This window comes from Pseudonaja textilis, chromosome 5 (genome assembly GCF_049901715.1).
Source record: "Pseudonaja textilis isolate UNSWEBS1 chromosome 5, rPseTex1.2, whole genome shotgun sequence".
Taxonomy (NCBI): Eukaryota; Metazoa; Chordata; class Lepidosauria; order Squamata; family Elapidae; genus Pseudonaja; species Pseudonaja textilis.
Window position 1 is genome coordinate 52772895 of NC_141994.1, and position 19347 is coordinate 52792241.

Consider the following 19347-nt stretch of genomic DNA (forward strand, 5'->3'; position numbering starts at 1 on the left):
TTGAAGATATATCATCCACTATATAGAATATATAATAAACACTCTATACATTTTACTGACTTTGAAAAGGTTTCCAATAATCATTAGTATTTTATTTCTGTTCTAATCTATTCTAAGAGTAACTTTTTTTGACTTTTGTTTGTTCTAAAGGGGTTTATTCCTAAGGGCATGGCAAAGATTCATGATAACCTATTTTTGGATCGAGCGTAAGTGATTAAACACTGAATGGAGTGGAATCCCAGCAATAATAATCATTAAATTTTCATTGCAAGCATAAGGCCTTTCAAAAAGAGGACTGGGAAGTAAATTATACCCAAATGTGGTTGAGGGTATAAGGGAAAGAACTGACAGTTCATCAATTGATTTCCACGGAAAATCCTGAGGAAAAAAATTAATAAAGAAGTTAAGCTGCTGAAATAGAATTTCACCAATTAGCTTAATGTCAGAGAATTCTAATTAGGCTCCTTGAGATTGCCATTTACTGTTTAAGGCTTTTGAGTGCCAAATTCTCCTTTTCACACAAACTGGTTGCAAAATTAAAGACATTAGGCAGCCTTAATTATATTATCAGAACAGCTGGGATTAGTCAATCTCTGAAGTCAAGACGGTTTTCTTTTGTCATAGGGTAGAAATCCTTTCCTTTCCAGGGTGCCGGATTTTGGTGCTGTTCCATATCTCACCCATACAAAGCAAGCTGAATTAGAAAGAGAGAGAGAGAAAAAAATGCCAAACAAACCCTGAGGACAAAGAGGAGGGAAATGCTCAGCAAATAATGAACACATTAAGGAAAGAAAAAAGGTAGGTGAAAAGATTAAGCTTGGAGTCGGTAGGTTTTGCTAACACCTCTGCTGGCACCTGGCCTACCAAGCCTCTTGTGGGCTGAAAAAATGAAGAAAAAGCTCTGTAAACCAGCTTGGCTAGTGGAAACGACTGTTATCTAAAGCTAAAGCACATTTCGTGCTCCCTTGTCCCATGGGCTGTGAAATTAGCTACTATTGTTTTCACACATTTTTATAGACACAATACCTTTTATGTCTTCACATTGTGCAGGCTGCTCTGCTTTTCTCCTAATACAGGATCAATCCCTTTTCATTCAAATTTTTAAGCAACTGAATTTTTAGCCCAGAAACACTGCCAGCTTTTTAAAGGATGAAAGCCATTTAGACAGAAACATTAACTGAAAACACTGAGTAACAGGCTTAAAGTAAGGTGCTTCATTATTTTGCAGATATAATGTAGACATTATGTTAATAATAGCAGAAAAACATCTGCAAGATACATTTTTAAGTTACAAAAGTATCATAAATATTAAAATAATAAGGCAATAGACATACTTAACTATTTATGAGACTCTAACTTAAAATCATTGTATTTGAACATAATTATGGCAAGTTCAAAATTGAAACTGCTGTAATGATTTATGGCTAAGCAATATCACAAGAATAATCTAATGAAAGCAAATTACAGTTGATTAATTTGCTATAAAGTGGAGGATTAATCAATTAAACACATAGAATTGTACTTTTTGACTAGTATATTTTTAAAAATATAATAAATAGTAAAGAATTTTATAGTATGTTTCTAAAAAATTAGAAGTTACTACATGAAAGGTAAATAACGCAGAATTCACCATTCAACACTGCTAAAAAGTTAACCTTCCTTCTTTCAACAATCATGAAATAGATATAATTTTATCCACATTAATATATGTGTAAACTTTTACTTTTAAGTGCACTTGCTCACATTTGACTTGTCCTTCCTCTCACTCCTGCCCTTAAAGAATATGAAAGGCAGTTTTGTCCTTTTTATATTTGTCATTTCTTTTCTGCTGAATTCCAGAGCCACCTCAGTATATGTTATGCTAAGGTTCTCTCCACTCTGCACTTGGATCAACATCCTATTGCACTTAGATAAACATCCTATTGCAGTACCTATCTCTGCATTCCACACCAGAGGAATTGGCAATTTTTAGGACTCTATGGCTATGCCCTATTTGTGAGCAAGGGGGAAGCAGCCAAATTAAATGTGTCTTCTTTGGCCCAGATTCTAGACCTGAGTGCCACAGAGTGAACACATTCTTGCCCTAGCTCCTGCCAACCTAGCAGTTTGAAAACATGCACATGTGAGTCTATAAATAGGTACCATTTTGGCAGGAAGGTAACCACACTCTGTGACATCATGCTGGCCACATGACCACAGAAATGTCTTTGGACAGTGCTGGCTCAATAGCTTTGAAATGAAAATGAGCATCACCCTCTACACTTAGGCAAGGAAAACCAAAAGTACACATATAGACTGGATGAAACCAGGCTCAATAGCAGTAACTGTCCATACTTAATTATGGCTATTAGTCATCTGGAAAAGAGATAATGAAAATCCTAGAGTATATTAAAAAGAGCAGGAACATTGTTCTTTCCACTACTTATCTGTGTAATGGAAAGGTGTCATATATTTCTAGAGTAGGGTAGGTATTGTTTTAAAAAGCAGATATTATTTAAAAGAAGAAAGCTGCTTCTGCCTCACTCCAACAGAAGACTCTAGAAAAATCCTTCAGAAGTCTGTGGATGGAGATTCCTGTGTATGCTGGGATTCCATGCATATCCTTCTGTATCTTCCACTCAGGGAAACAACAACAACGGCAGTTAGTGCTTTTCCCTCTCCTGCCTCATTGTGCTACATGACACAAGCTGTCCTAATTAATGTCAATTCCATAGGGCTTCTCATTAAAATCTCAGAATCCTTCCTTCCTTCCTTAAATCTGAACTTGTTTGTTTATATGTGTTACAAAAATGCTGTGTTTGAGAATGGTTTGAATATGCAAATATAACAGGGCACCTTGGTTTACAGGGAATTAATTTCAACCAGTTGTTATTCATTCCCTCTTTTTAAAATCCTAGCCCTGCTCATTTTTCTCTTTTTTCCTGTGGCTTCTGTCAGTGGTACATATATGCAAAAACATGGAACCCCTCCCCCACCCCGCACACAAATAGAGCGACTTGAAAAATATCTAGAATTTATTTCAAATGAATTTGAAAGTTTAGAATGATAAATTGGGGAAACTGGACTCTGTAGGATTTGTAGGTGTGGGTTCATACTTTGGGGAAGAGGGATCACCTTAAATTCAGGATTATGACTGTTTTGATTAAATAAATAAAAAAATAGTTTCATTTCTACTTGGAAACCACTTCTGGACTTTGTGCTTGAGGTGGAAAAAATGAAACTTTGATTTTGGGTTTTACCAATTAGATAGATTTGTTGTTATAGAAATGGCTAGTTTATATTAAGAAAAAGTAAACAGTTGAGGATAGGTGTTAATGCCTTATTTTACTGCACCAAAGGAGTCAGAAGTCTTTTTCCCCACCTCACTTTCTCCCACTATCCACTTTTTCCTTTCCTAATTTTCTTAATATTTACTTTTGCATTCTCTTCATATGTCATATTAGAAATTAATAAAAATGGTATTATAGAGAAAAGAAATTATCGCAACTGTATTACTAACATTTTAAATTAAATGACTATGTACATTTGACTGATACATTAGGCAATATAATGGAGTCAAATTTTACTAAGCTTCGAGGTGCACCTACCTGTCCTGCAAGTTCCAGCCTCTTATTTCCATAATAATCTCTGTCATCCACTTTATTATCTCCCTGAGCTAGAATCACCCTGCGGACCATCACAGCTGTATAGATGCACTTGGAGCGGAAGTTGAATTCTTTTACCTGAAATATCAAAAATAAGAACGTTAACTTAAGTGACAGTACCTTGCATGGAAACGTCTCCACTTTGATGTTTTTAACCCTCTTGGGCATGATAAGTAAAGGGTCATGCAAACTGAAGGAATGAGCAGTACTGGGATAAACTGCATTTATCACTACAGTGTCTCTACTCTACAAAGGCCTTGGATTTCATAATTGATTCACCATGCATCAAATGCTTGGATGCCACTTTGATTGTAGCTGATCTCTTTTTAAGTGCCTTCTCTCTTCCTTTCCCGTCATGACCTAACTTCATCATGTTTTCTGGTACCACAGTTTGCCTGAGCTTCTGATTTCTGGGAATGGGTCTGACAGCACACAGAACATGTCTGGAAACTCTCTTCAACTATTCTGGATAAAGCTCCATATTACTTCTCAATATTATCCACAGCTAGATAAGAGTACTGGAGAAAACGCCATCTCAGAGCAATACACTCACTGTTATGTAAACTACCAACTAGATAACTGCCTTAACATTAACTTATGGCTAACTTAGCTTAACTCTGTTATTACATATGGTCAATTATATCTTTTTACAGTACAATATATCTAATGTTTTGCAGAGCATAGTGCTGATTCTGGATTCAAAATATCTAAGCCACAAGAGACAGAGAGGGAAAAGAGCTCAGCTATGAGATCAGTGTATCATTAAAGTAAAACCATTCCAATGAACCAATGAATGGTTTTATTGCTATTGCTGGCAATAACAATATAGTGGTTACAGCATATAATATGGGAAGGAGAATACTGTTTTATTTAATGGGCAAATAGTTTTTCATGGTTTAACAGATAGTAGGATCACAGTCTCTTTCTCTCTCAGATTATATATATAACTCAAACATTCTGAGTAGGACTGCCTTGTGTCTCACCCAGGATCAATAATCTATTCTGCAGGACAGACTACAAATTCATTGGCATAGACATGTAAAGCAATAAGTTTGTTGCATGCATTTATAAATGAGGATACCAATTAATACTGACATTGAATGAATAATGGAAAATTAATATAATTTAAATTTGTTACTCCTGCTTAAAATTACATAAAATTTATTTTAATTACTTTTTGCCGTGTTGATTTATAGATGTAGGAGTGAAGAGGCTGTTCTGGAGGGCAGGGCTAAATGTATGAGTTTGGAGTCATTGCGCAGCCACAAGAGGCCGAGGTCCAATCCCCCCACCCATGAATTCCGTTTATGTTTATCGCCAATTTAGCTCGGACTGTTAGCTACTCAGAGTCTTGGGTAGAGGTGATAAGAATAAACTTTCAGTGCTTTGAACTCAACACCTATTTCTGATTATTTATGCCCGACAATAGTTGATATTGTGTTGAATTTTATAAAGCAATGTAGTATATAAGTGGTTGTATATATAAACTATCAACAGAAACTAATAATAATAAATTGAGCAGCAGTTTTTCCTGCATTCAATTTCATCTATGATTCCGTAGTCATTCCTGCAAAGTAGGAAGAGCATCTGGTAGTTTAAGACCCAAACACTTACCGGCACATGGGCAAGAATAGTTGTTGCCAACAACTCTCTTGCTTCCTCCATCTTGGTCTTCTTTGGACCTCCCCACATTCGCTGCCTTCGGACTTTATTTCCCAAATATTTCAATGCCTGCAAAGCAAAGTGAAAAGATTGTGTACTGAAAATCAGTATTCTCATCATTATTGTCACAAATCATTGTCAATGTACTTCTTCCAGTTGGAGAAGTTCAGTATTTACTGAGATTTTATTTTACAAGGAAGCCAACAAACCAGAACACGATTGGCTTAAAAGCGAAATCAGAGAGCAAGACAGGGTTATTTTAAACAGGTGATAGGCAGAAATTGCTGAGCAGTCAATTACTCTGTTACACTCTTTGTTATTTCAATTTAATCCCTTACAACTAAGAAAATATATCAGCTATATACTTATATGACACTGAATGGGTAAGCACCTCTTTTTCTAGCTATGCAATAGATAGATTCTGTTTAAAAAGGCTCATTTTAATTTGGCTCTTTCTGATATTAAAAAATTGCAATCTGAAATAGAAGGCAACACCAGAATATTTGCTTTTATTTTGCTTGACTGGTTTCATTTCAGATATATTTCAGTAAATTTGCTAAGTGTCCCATTGTGGTCAAAATGCTGTATAAGAGCTAGGTTTGTCCTACCCATCGAAGTAATTTGATGGGACAAATGCTTTGGTAATTATGTACTGTGTTCCTTCAAATTTTGGTACAATATTTTAAAATGTTTTCTCTACTACCACTTATATGATACAACTTTAATATGTTACTATTCTATAACAAAGTATAAACTACATTAGCCATCTAATGGAGCAATCCAGAATTTTATTACTTGGATATGGGCTTACTCTCCTGACCTAATTAAGCAAAAAAGGGTGACAAGTATAAGATATACTGGTGTATCTTCTTGCTACTCACTGTTTTCTAAAATGGTAAAAGGCCCAGTTTCATTACAAATGCGCTATAGATGGATGCTTGAGTATCACACACCTGCATCTGTGTGAAAATCTGAGCTTTTTGGCATTCCTCCAAGCTGGGGCCAAAGGCAGCCATCACGTGCTCCTCTGTTCCAATCATCTGCACAATCTCTTGGTCACTCTCAACCCCCATGGCCTATAATAGAGGGAGGAAGAGAAATAAAAGGTAGAAAAGGGAGAGAAAGAATGTTGGCTTTCTGTTAACTCGCTGACATTTGCTTATGCTAATTTGGTATTGTAGTCAGTAAACTCTTAAGCAAAAGCGAGTTCGCTCAGAAATAGGACCATCTGGCATTGGCAGCAGCACCTCCTCATCAAAAGGAAATCTTGATGAGCAGCACCGAAAGCAAGAAGGATGAATGGCAAGACAGTATATTTTTTAACTACAAAGTTATTGGCTGATGTATAAAGAAGAAACTTCATGCATTTTCTCAATAAATAGCAACTGACAACTGCAGCAGAATAAACTAGCTGAAATGCTACAGGAATTGGGGCTTGTATATACACAATCGTAAGCTGTAAAGTCACGGTAAGTTAGCAAGTACCCCTCAAGAGTACTGCATTAGGTGGGATTCTGAAGATTTCCGGTCTTACCGCCACATTGAAGGCTGACCTGGAAATAGCAAAGGACCAGTCTGCGGTGCCTCTGCCAGGAAAAATGGAGCTCAGGAGGGCTACGCATGCCCCCCACAAGCTCTGCTTTCACTGGCAGAGGGTTGCAGAAGGCTGTTCCAGCAAAAAATGGAACTCACGAGGGCTGTGTGCAGTCCCCCAAGCACCATTTTCGCTGGCAGTGGGTTGCAGGAGACCATTGCAGCCAAAAACAGAGCTTGGGAACCTGTTTTTGCTGGGGGCCACCACAGGCACAACCCCCCGACACAAGTGACATCAAGCTGGCCATCCCCACTTGTGCCATGTCCCCTCAGCCCACCCCCCCCAAGGTCAAACACAACCCTGATGCGGCTCTCAATGAAATTGAGTTTGTCTCCCCTGGTGTAGGTGCATAGCATACAAATACCACAACCGGCATTTAACAAGCACAGACCTGCTCCCATGAAGAATGCAGGATACACATGGGAAACCACAAAAAACAACAACAGCCCCCAAACCAGAAACTTTAAAAACATTCCACAGTATGGTACGAAATTAAGATAGTGAACTATAACCTGCCCTCTGTACTGTCGCCTGCCATGTTTATGTATTGTGGAGTCATTTTTACTTCTTTGTGATGCAATATTAATGAGTATTGGTAATGAGTCAAATCTTATAAAAATATATGGTTGGGATATCACACATAGTACTATCGTTAGAATTGTGTTATTTTATCCCCCCCCCCGACGTTCATAAGCACTGGATTATATTTTATAGTGAAAAAAGGGCTTACAATATAAATGAGCTTTTCAGGTTTTAAATATCCCCAATCTCTCTATAAATAGTGCTTTAAACTGGCAGACAACAGTGCAGATCTTTGTGAATTGCAGATAATGTTAAAGCTTCTGCTTTCACCTATCTTCTTGGAATTACACCCTATCAAAATGCATATTAAAAACACAACAATAGTTAGGATTCAACAACATTGAGGGGGTCTAAATATTTTGGAGCTGTTCACTTAGAGTCCCTCTTGTTTGCAGCATTGACTTCAAATAGTAATATAAGAAATGGGCTTTCTTGGTGGTAATTGAGTAAGTGGAACCACCTACCCCAAGATATTAGATGCTGTTGTTTACTTCTCTTTAAAATGTATTTGATTCTGCTATGATTTCCTTTTACAGGCTGTTAGGTTTTACTTTGTTTGTTGCAACCACATGGGCTGGGAGATAATAGCCTCTAGCATTTGAGGACTTCTGAGCTGTATTTCTCTTTTCCTGCAGGTTTACATTTAGCCTCTGAAATATTGAATTGTTGCTGACAATGTAGGCTAGACTTCAGAATTTAGAAAATATTTATTTCTTGGCAGGGTACAGTAAAAATTATCTTATATCTGTATTTCATCAATCGGGGAAACCAGGGAGAGTTGCATCCAGAAGCAACCCAAAGTATGTACCCAGTCACAAGCAGATCTACACCCTGCCCTTACAATTATGGCTCCTTGCAACATTTTGTCTGGATTCCATTTTAATTTGTTATCCCTCGCCCAGCACATTAGTAACTACAGATAGGCATTTAGAGGAGCTAAATCATTTCTTGTTACAGAGAAATAGATTTCGGTGTCATGTTGATCATACCCAGCAGTGTTATTTTGAAAAGCACTGGCAACAGAAGGGATTACCACAAACCATATAATAGCTTCCCTTTAGAAGAGCAACTATCTCTAAGGAACACCATCTAAAATTTACCTGTGAGATAGGAATGGAATAACTACAAAGCCATTCATTTCCAATTTCCATTTCCAATTGTCTCAGTCTATCCAGAAAAAAATACTACCCAAAGCTTTTAAAAGAGTTATGAGAAGCAACAGATTCTCATTACTGATCCTCAAAGATCAAGCTGACCTAGGTAATGTCAACTTTAGAGTCTGTTCTAAAGCTAGTTTGAAATGGTCATGATAATCTGCTACTCTCAGGACAGCCTGTAGCTGAGAACCCACCAAGCCATGATTCATATGATTTGCTAGCGAACATATAGCAGAGCTCATATTAAAAATAAACTCCCTAACATGGAAAGTTATTTTTATCTAGTCCCCAACAAACTGACAAAGTATTAGCAAATATCTGGTATGAGAGAGAATACTTCCAATTGTTCAAAGAATTTCTAAGAGTTATCAAGGTATATTATTGTTCTTCTAAATAAATCCTACATATTGAGTGCCAGGTAACAGTAATTTTGAGAAAATTATTTTATCATACATTATTTCATCCTTATTCGCTGGTAGAGCATTTTTATCTCATACTCATCCAAAAAAGATGGGCTGTTGCTAACAAATTTCCCCAAAGAGCTCAGGATTGTTTGAGATTTTATGAGTACAAGTAGCCTGTTTTTACACTACATCAACAAATCAACAGAGACAAACAGACAGACTTGTCTGCAAATCACCATATACAAAAATATTACTATCTAAAGGTTAGTTCTAGTTCACATATGATATAAATATAAACAGCAACATTTATTTCAAATAATTACTGAATGTAATGACAATTAATTTCTTGGCAAATGTGTTGCAAAGTCAAATCCAAAGCATGACAGTATAACCAGGATTATATTATTATAATGTACCATTCAAATGTACCATTCAACTTGCTCTTGTCTTAATACTTACTGCCAGCAAAATATCAATTTCCTATATTAAAAATGCTATCCAGACAGCTAGAGTTTGATCCTCTAAGCATGTACACTACTCTAAGAAATGTTTTATTTTATGAAAAATAAAGCATGTGGCACAAAAGTAAAATTTAAATTCATAGTTACTGACACATGAGACAAAGAAGTTACGTGCTTTTCAAAACATGTGATTTCCTTCTCTGATATGAACAAATAATTGATCTGGCAAAATGAATTGGAAGATTTTTCTTATCAGGAATGAATTATGTAGTATTAAAACCAGAAAACATATAAAAGTCTTAATCTTAATCCCTAAAGATCACTTTTCAAAGCATTCCCAAACTCCAATCCATTTTTGGTTGTTGTATTGCGATCAAGCACTGCCCTCTTCTGGCAATGATTTTCAGATCTGAACACATCTAAAGGATATAAGATTATGGAAGATTTCTATAAGTTATTGCCTTATAGAATTCCCAAGGCACAGTAAATGAACTTAAGAAGGATCCATTGGCCAGCAGCTGCTCCACAAAAGTTCAATTCAATTGAGAGGCTGCCTTTAAAATATTTACAAAAATACTCATTTTCTTTCAAATATTTTTTGTACATATTTTATTCCAGAAGATATACTTTTAGGTGCATTTTGAATGGAGAACAGTATTAAAACTCTCTCAGAAACAGTGAATAACAAATTTCCAATCAAAGGGTTGAAAAATCTTGTCAATGTGTACTGGCATTTGCAACATTTGTTATCCTGTGTCATTATTTGCTCTAATAGAAAAAAGGAAACCCTTTTTGTTCTGATTCACAAAATGGAGACTTTACTCTTCATAAAATGGATGCCCCGATGGGTCAAAAGGCAAAAATTACCCTTGTAACAGAGGCCAGTAGTACTCTCTACCACCTTTTTAGGACCGCAAATAGATCTGGTGCTTGAAATAGATCCTTTGCCTTTAGTAAGTCAACTTTTAAGACACATAGGCAAGCAACAAGGAAGATATCAGAGTATCATATTTCCCACTCTTATGCCACATCCCTTTACATTTTTTCTCCTTTCTCACTCACATCTTTTTTTCCATCTACCCAAGATATTTTTTCTTTCAATAGCACTTTTGTTCTCCATTGTCAACATTTTGACAATGTCCAAATACAGTACAACCCAAGTATTCAAAACCAATGAAACAAAAGTTTTTTTGCAAACTCTACACTATGGAGTACACTGCTAAGATAGCCTTTCCCATCCAGGCATTCTCCAGATTTTTTTTTTTGAAAACTGCAGTCAGAATCAAATTTCTGAAGTTCTTTTAACAGTAACATTATTACTATGGAATTTATTAAGAATACCTTAAAGATTATTGCTATTGGAATATCTTCTGAAAGGGTGTTGTGCTTCAGATAAAACCTTCCTTGCTTCACAGTTATATTTGTTCTGCTCTTCTTTTCATGCGTAGAGCTAGGTATTGGTTAGAAAAAAAGGAATATAGCATTAATATTTATACTTTTTATTCAGAGAGAGGAAAACTTGTCAAGACCTCTTGTATTTGAAATTTCATAGCCCCAGAATATGTTCTTGTTGAAAATTAGCTACATTTCTCTCTTTTTGTCTGTGCTCAATGACAGGATGATCCAGTCAGAGGACATATCAAGCATCTATTCCTGACTATAGCTGCCAGGCCAAGAATAGCCAAAAAGACTGATTGGAAGCAGGAAAAATCATAGTCAGCCAGAGACTGGCCAGTGGTTAGCCAGAAAAAGAAGCCAAGCAACAGAAGCTGGTGGCAGACTATGTGACGAAATTGGGTTTTGAAACAATCATGCCGGAGGTTGGATGATGGAGGGGACTGATCTTTGTTGATTAGAACAGGAAAGAGAATGGTGGCGAAGAAAAGTGAATGAGGGACAGAGATAGTGGATTGAGTGCAGAGAGAGAAATGTGAGTGAATGTTAAATGGGGGGGTTGAAGGATGAAAGTGGATATGAAAGACATTGAGGATTATCAGTTTTGACAGGATATTATGTTGGGAAGTATTTGAAAAGAACCCTCCCCAACATATCCAAGTTCTTGAATAATTCTTAAATAACTTTCTGAATTCCAATCAAGCTTAAGAGACAGTTATTCAGTCATTCTTTTATCTACCTGGTAACTGATGCGCCAACTGTTCCTTTTCTGTCAGCTTCCACTATTATTCTGTTTTTCGATAACTGCTCTTGAATAAGAATGACCTTTTCCACTCCTTTGACAATGAAGTAGCCACCTACCAAATAGAAGATGAACATTTATTCAGTTGCTGAATTCTAATTAAGATTTATACAATTTTTAAATATGCATTTGGAATTTCCTGAACCCTCAGCAAGATAATAAATCCCTGGATAAACCTGGACTCCTTTCAGTCGGGATATGGATATGAGATGGAGATAGTGTTGGTCACTCTTTTAGATGATCTCTATCTCTTCTTGACTTGACTGGTGGCATTTATCATGGGTTTACCATGGTATCCTTCTGGGCCAACTCCATGGGTTGGGAAAGGGTTGACAGAGTATTGTGCTGGTTCACTTACTTTCTCTGTGGGGTCAGTACCAGTCAATCAGTTGGGAGTGAGAGGTCCCATCCTTAACCCTTATTTTATGGGATTCTGCAGGGTTCAATACCCTCTTCATTTCTATTTAACACCTACATGAGCCCACTATTGTTGTATTGTATGCTGCCCAGAGTCACATGTTTGTGAGATTGAACAGCTGTCTAAATATGCTAATTAAAATTTAAGGAATATCAGGAATCTATTCAGATTCAGAATCTATTCAGTCAAGCAAAACGCATGAAATACCACTACCAATGATGCTGCTTTTTCCTTGAAGGGAGACCTAATACTTGTTTTTACTGCAGCTTTGAGTGTTGTGGTTAACCGGCAGTAGGTGCGGACGGCTAAGGAAAGCGAGGACTCAGATGAGGGACCAGGACCATTAGGGAGTGGACTGCTGCCTTCAGAGATTGTGGGGGCTGGCAGCAGTGATGAGAAGGTTCCCAAGGAGCCTTTGCCAAACACGCGTGTGTGCAGGATTGCTTGTAGGAAAGAGCAGTTACAACGGCATGGGCGACTCAGGAATAAGGCTGCAAGGTAATGGCCCCTCCTTCAAGATAAAAGCCAGCTGTGAAACGAACGTACTTTGCAGAAGGCAAAGACGTTTTAAAACTCCAGCCTTGTGGACATTCCAGTATCCTGAGTTTTTATTTGAAGATTTTTGTATTGCAAATTATTTCTTGTCTGTTATCCTTTGGCAAATCTTGCACAGTTGACAAGGCTTGTGCTTATCACAGCTAATTATTTTGCAAAAGCATTACAAGGTTTCTGTTCCTTTTGGATTGTGTTTGATTTTTTGGAAAAGGGCATGGGTCAGAACACTGAGTTGCAAAATCTCAGATTACTCATTAATTCATAATTGCAAAATCTTAGTAATTACTATCTTAAAATGAATCAATGCTTAATCAAAATAGCAAAGAATATTAGAAAATAAATTTGGAACCTGGATCTAAAGGACACTCATTAAGCTTTGCAAATTCTGCTGGAGTCTTCCCAGTGAGAACACAATTGGAACTACGTAACATTATTGGCATCCTATAGGAAGAAAAATAGCATAGGTTAAACAGTCTATCAGCTCGTCTTGCAGACAGGTTACCTAAATACCACTGGAAAAATAGTAAGCCAGATAGTAATGGTGGTAACCAATGTCTTTTTTGATAGTTACAGATAATAAACAAACGTTTTTGTTTTTATATATGAACAGAGACACCCTCTATTTTATTGCCAAGGCAAAGAACTATCATAGATTAGCTATGACTTGGATTACGTTAACATTATGTATCTTAGCGGGCAGCCAATTATAGCAAAACATAGTCACTGAACTGGTAGTAACACCAGTTGAATCCTACCACTGGTGCAAATATAGGAATTTCTTTAGCCAAGTAAGCAAGGGTCAAGTATGGTTTCTATTTATCTGTAATGCCACCAATAGTAATACAAAAAATTACTACATCATAAAACCTGAATTAACTTGCTAACATTAATTGCAGGAGTTGTTTTATATGCTGTGCCAACCACTTTATGTTTTAAAAAATAATTATTTGCAGTTTAAAAATATTTGTTAGTATGCCTAAAACCCTTTATGGAATTGATGTCTACATGTTAAATGTATCTTTGCAATTCAGTTCAGGTATTCAACAATGTCCCTTGAGACAGCATGGTTATTTATTTTCTGGAGATAAATAGCTTAATTGCCAATCATCTTAGAGCAGCAACATAATTAAAGGGAGTGCTTGTTAGTGACAATTGGGGCCACCAAGTGAAGCAGTCACTAAGTGAAATCATAACTTTGCTTGTGATCTTACTTCAGCTATCCTTTCCTTTATAGATCCACAAAGGTAATAAACACAAGGATTGATCATGGAGGTAAATTTTCATCACTGTCATAACTGCACATGATCAATAAATGAGACAACTGATAAATGAGATTATCTGTAACCTAATTAGTGAGTTGCTAATTTAGAAGATTCTTTCAATTAATACAGAGAAATCAAATTATGTATATGCAAATCTGGCACTAGAATGTCAGAGAAACAAGTTAGAAAAAGAACTGTTTTTATATGCAATTTAAAAAAATTATTTACATTCAAAGCTGTGTAAGTAATTAATTAACCTAATTAACCTAAATTGCCTGATATGAAAATTAGAAAGAAAATGCAGGTAATTTGTAGGAATCAAGAGTAATCATTTACTCTTGATTTGATGATAAAAAAATTTGTAATGCTACATGGTAAATTGATATTAGAATTGACGTTGCAGGAAACATTTTAATTGTATTTCTAGGTCTAATTATCTACCCATCAATTCACATAAGCTTAAGATCCAAAAATGCTAATCAAATCAGAGAACCCTACTCATGCTAAAGTTTTCAAATTGTATTCTGTTTCTTCTCCACTGATGTTAATGCATACTAGACTGGGATATGATCTCTAGCTCGAGACCTATTACTCCAATTGCTGCTTGCAATCAAACCACATGATGCAAAAGTACTATGCACAAGATATGCAAATTGGGTTGCACAGCCAATCACTATCAATCTTGCATAGCAGATAGACATGAGGATTTTGTTACCTCTCTACTATGCGTAAGACCCAACAAAAAGTGAATGTCTAAGCTGTGCTTTGTTGCCCCTTGATTTTCTGATTGCATTAAGGCGGCTGCTGGTTGCAAACAAGGAAGGGCTGCTACTGCTGCTTAATTGCGTGAATAGGATAAATTAGCATTACAAAAGCAAAATGAAAGATTCTGACCACCACTCAATACCAGTATTTTGCCAGTATAATAAATATCGCTTTTAAATGCACTAGCAGCTCATCAACAAAACACAATAGGCAACACACTATGTACAAACTGGCATACTCTTTTAGTTCTTTAAATACTGTATGCCTTGAAGCCTAACAAGACCAAAGACCAAACCAGCATAGTCTTTTTTGCCTTTTAAAATGCATAAGATCCACATTAATAGTATAAAAGCTCAGCAAAATTAGCTTAGAGAAGAACTTTTGAATAGATAATATACTGGCCAATAACTAGTAGTCTATGAATCTACTACCAAAATTTATGTGTGAAACATTCACACCTTTTTCATTTATTTAATCACTTTTTGTATTGCCTTTATTACTTTATAGGTAACTCAAGGCTGTACACATACATAATATTGCTTCTTGTTGCTAGTTTTTCCACAAATCTGTGAAGCAAGTTGAGCTGAGAGAATGACTGGCCTAAAGTCACTCAGCTGGCTTTCATGTCACAGGTGGAACTAGAACTCACTCTCCTGGTTTCTAGGAGAGTACCTTAATCACTACACCACACTGGTTCTCTTTACCTTTCTTTTTCAGCATGCCGTATGAATTCAAATCCACCCATATCAAATCTAACTTCCTTATAGCAGAAACAGAGCCTACAGCTGGTACTTGGCTTCAACATAAAGTCAGGCTGAGAAGGATCTGTCATCCACAAGGTAACCAACTTCTAAAAAAAACCTGGCTCAATACAACTGTTTCTGTGATTAAGAAGATAGTCACAAAGAATAGTTCAAGCCTACAGACTGCCTTAGCTATGGGATTCTATTCCTGGGGGTAGAGACCCACCATTGCATTTCTTGCCAGATTCAACCTACTACCCATCCAGAGACAGAAGTTTCATCTGATAAGATTTATTCTGAGTGTTCTAATGCTAAGATAGATTAAATTCAAAGTGCTACACTAATATAATGCCTCTCCTTTACATTCAGGTGAAAATGACTACAGTACTTGTCCATAAACGTGCTAGTTATAATCTTGATAGCTGTTCAGATCAAGGCTGTGCGCATTATCCAGCAGAGTTCCTAACTATTTTCTGTTATGTGTAATCTAAGACTAAATATTAGTTACTTACCTGCCAACAGGTAATGCATTACGAATAATTCTTTGGCTGCCTCGAGTATATTCAATGTCCACTGTAATTGGGGCAGAGTAAGTCATGTCTCTCAGGCGACACTTAAAAGAAAAATAAATAAATGTTCCATATGTGAAAGTCTTCAACACTCCTTCAAAGCTTTTCTCAGAGATATATTTTAAGGGCTAGGATTTTATCTATAGCTATAGATATCTATACTGATTTAGATAGCTATATTGCTATATAGCAAAATAGATAGCTATATTGCTATCCATACTATTATACTAAACTAAGTATTATAGCAGAATTGGTTTAGCGGATATCAGACGTAATAGTTAAAATCTGTGCAAATATATGCATAAAAATCTGTTACATACATTTATGTACACTATCATTCTACTTTAATAGACAAAACCCCTTAACTGAGAACTTATTGTAAACTCACTCTAATTTGCTAGTTGTCAAAAAATTTCCAAAGTAAAGTGTGGAATAGAACTACATACCTCATGAGGAGAAACCGGTCTTGTTACATTGAAGCTTTCTTCCACATCTGGAGTACCCACATAAATATTGAGATATCTGCAAGGTAAGACCCAATAAAAATAATTATAAATAGAATATGAATCAATTGCCAAATATATAGTTCATGTTTTAATGTTATTATATTTCTATTTAGTAAAACTAATTATGAATATTTAAAGAAATTTATAAATTATAAATTGCAAGAAAAAAGCTGTTTTTTATAAAACCCATTATTTGTAGGAAACCATATTGCCATTTAATCCATATTAGCTCAATCAATTATATTACATCTGTACATCTGCAGCATTTCATAGCAGACTTTATGGATAAAACAAAAGCTTCCATGGAAGTTGGATATTCAAGCTACAACCAGAATAAAAGTTAGGCTTACTTTAAATACCACATTGGATCAGCATCACTTGTAATTTTTTCATTGGCTTTCATTATTTTCTTTATCTGAGAATGAAAGAAGGTTGAAGGATATGCTTAACAGGTAGTCCTTGACTTATGATTGTAAAATCAAAGTTACAACAGTCTTAAAAAAAGTGACTTCCAACCTGTACTTGGAGTTACAACTGTTTCGACATGCTTGCTGTCATGTGATTGCAATTTGGGCATTTGGCAATTGGCTCGCATTTACAACCAATTGTAGCATCCTATGGTCACATGATTATGATTTGAGACTTTTGTCAATTTCTGGCAAAAAAATTCCCATCGGGGAATATGGATTCACTTAATAGCACTTAGACTTATATACCGCTTCACAGTGCTTTTACAGCCCTCTCTAAACGTTTTACAGAGTCAACATATTGCCCCCAACAATTTGGGTCATTTCACCCACCTCAGAAGGATGAAAGGCTGAGTCAACCTTGAGCCTGGTGAGATTCGATCTGCCAAATTGCAGACAGCCAGTAGGCAGCAGAAGTAGCATGCAGTACTGCATTATAAACCACTGCACCACCATGGCTCTAATAACTATGTGATTCATTTAAACCCCACAATAAACACTGTAAAATCGGATCTAACCTGACTTATGACGCCAATGATTTATAACAAACTCAGCTCCAATTGTGGCTGTAGGTCAAGAACTACTATATATTATAGGCTTTAATATTCAGTAAAACAAAATGGCTTACCTCTACATTGATGAAATAATTGAATGAATCTATATGTTGCTTTACAAGTCCTTTTACCTAAAATAAGAAGATTACCTTCAGTGAAGGAAAATATAGGACTTTTGAATTGCTTAAACTCATTTAATACTTCGAAGTTTTACTTGAAGGATTTCCATAATGTCTTACTTAAAAAATGAATTTAGTTTTGCATAAATAGTTCCGCCATCCTGACAATGTAAAGTTTAGTTTTATAGTGTACATTATAGTATATGGATTTTTACCTCTATTATGTACAATTACATAACTATTAGATTATTTCACATACTAGGTTTCTTTGTATACATTTAAAATATAAAAGGTGAGGACATATAAGTATAATAAAACCTTTCTTAAAGAAAACTTGGAATGTATCTTCCAGAGTCAGGGAGAGTAGTAACATTGTTTATTAAGGTACAATAACATGAAAAGATTTACAGTATGCTCATGCCCTGCTTATAATGAACTAGTTGGCCCCCAAAAAGAGGATAAAATGGATCTTCCTTCTGAACCAATAAATATTTTAAAATACAGATATGGCTAATAATATAAACAAATAATGCAAACTAGGAAGGTACCCAAACTACATTATTTCTATTGGCTGCAGTTAAATTACCTTTCAGCCCACACAAACTCATTCTAATTTTAATTCCAAAATATATTTGAGAGAAGATGTAATTATGCGAAATATTACAGAAAGAAAAATTAGTAGTCCAGATGAAAAAATAACAAAATACACACCAAGAATATACTATGTTCAATGTATTTTCTCATTATTGTAGACAACATCGGAGTAAAACCAGCAACTTTATGTAATTACTTTGTGAAAAAAAGGGGAAAAGATTTCTCCAATCTGGTTGCACTTATACTAACCTTCAAAAAAGCTGGAAGTAGTCTCCATTTTTCCTGAAAACAAAAGTAGATCAAAACAGTAAAATATATGGAACACAAGTTCAAGAAAAATATTTTATTTTTAAAAAATCAAGTTTTATAATTATTGTTTTATCCATAGTAATATGTACTAAGGTATATTTATTACTACATGTATTTAGACAGTCTACTAGAACTTTTGATTTGATTTAGATGAATGAATACTAGTACATAAGATTGCAAGTTTAGCTCATTTATAATTTAATTCTTATTTCACATAATTTAAGAAGAACTGGACTTCCTAATAGGTCTCTCATTCAGATTTCCCACAAATTTAGAATTCCCTATTTAGTATGGTGGGTAGGGATCTTCAAAACCTGGTTACTTTAGCAAACTGGTTAAATCATGACCTTAAAGCCAATGTAAATATAAGATGATCTTGTTTATATACATAGCTAACAGTTTATTGTGAATAAGCTAGCATACTGGGACTCACAAATTGTTGCCATACTCATGGATGTTAAAGGTTTTGTTTTACTGAATGATTTTTATTGGCCAATGGCTGAAATAAAGTTTCTGTCTCTAAATGAGCCAGCATGTTGAACTCCAATTCTTAGTTATTTCTAAATGGCTCCTGTCAAACAGAGGGCTAAATAAAACATGGAGATATCATGAACTGCCAACCAAAAATTCTGGTTAGAATCAGAAACCTAAAATCAAGCAGAAGTGATTAAGCAACATACTGACTCATTTAAACCAAAATTCTTGGAAATATTGGCTTACTTTGGCATATCAAGTCTCCCATTAGGTTCTTCCATTAATAGAAGTAATAATGCTCTACTATACCA

At 35.5% G+C, this 19347-nt stretch overlaps 1 protein-coding gene across 4 annotated transcripts in view; it reads right to left on the bottom strand.

Annotated features, from left to right (window-relative positions):
* The window catches only part of POLR3B (RNA polymerase III subunit B), a 63601-nt gene that overhangs the window by 43246 nt on the left and 1008 nt on the right, over positions 1-19347 (bottom strand). For all 4 annotated transcript variants that reach the window (XR_015743904.1, XM_087934877.1, XM_026695215.2 and 1 more), the window contains exons 2-12: positions 18503-18535; positions 17615-17671; positions 16870-16934; positions 16460-16535; positions 15957-16057; positions 13024-13115; positions 11639-11756; positions 10846-10954; positions 6260-6382; positions 5259-5375; positions 3588-3722 (exon numbers count right to left, since the gene is read on the bottom strand). Coding sequence is in view for 3 of the 4 variants with exons in the window: in XM_087934877.1 (XP_087791003.1) it covers positions 3588-3722; positions 5259-5375; positions 6260-6382; positions 10846-10954; positions 11639-11756; positions 13024-13115; positions 15957-16057; positions 16460-16535; positions 16870-16934; positions 17615-17671; positions 18503-18535 (1026 nt within the window). In the remaining variant the exon portion in view is untranslated. The remainder of the gene's footprint in view (positions 1-3587; positions 3723-5258; positions 5376-6259; positions 6383-10845; positions 10955-11638; positions 11757-13023; positions 13116-15956; positions 16058-16459; positions 16536-16869; positions 16935-17614; positions 17672-18502; positions 18536-19347) is intronic.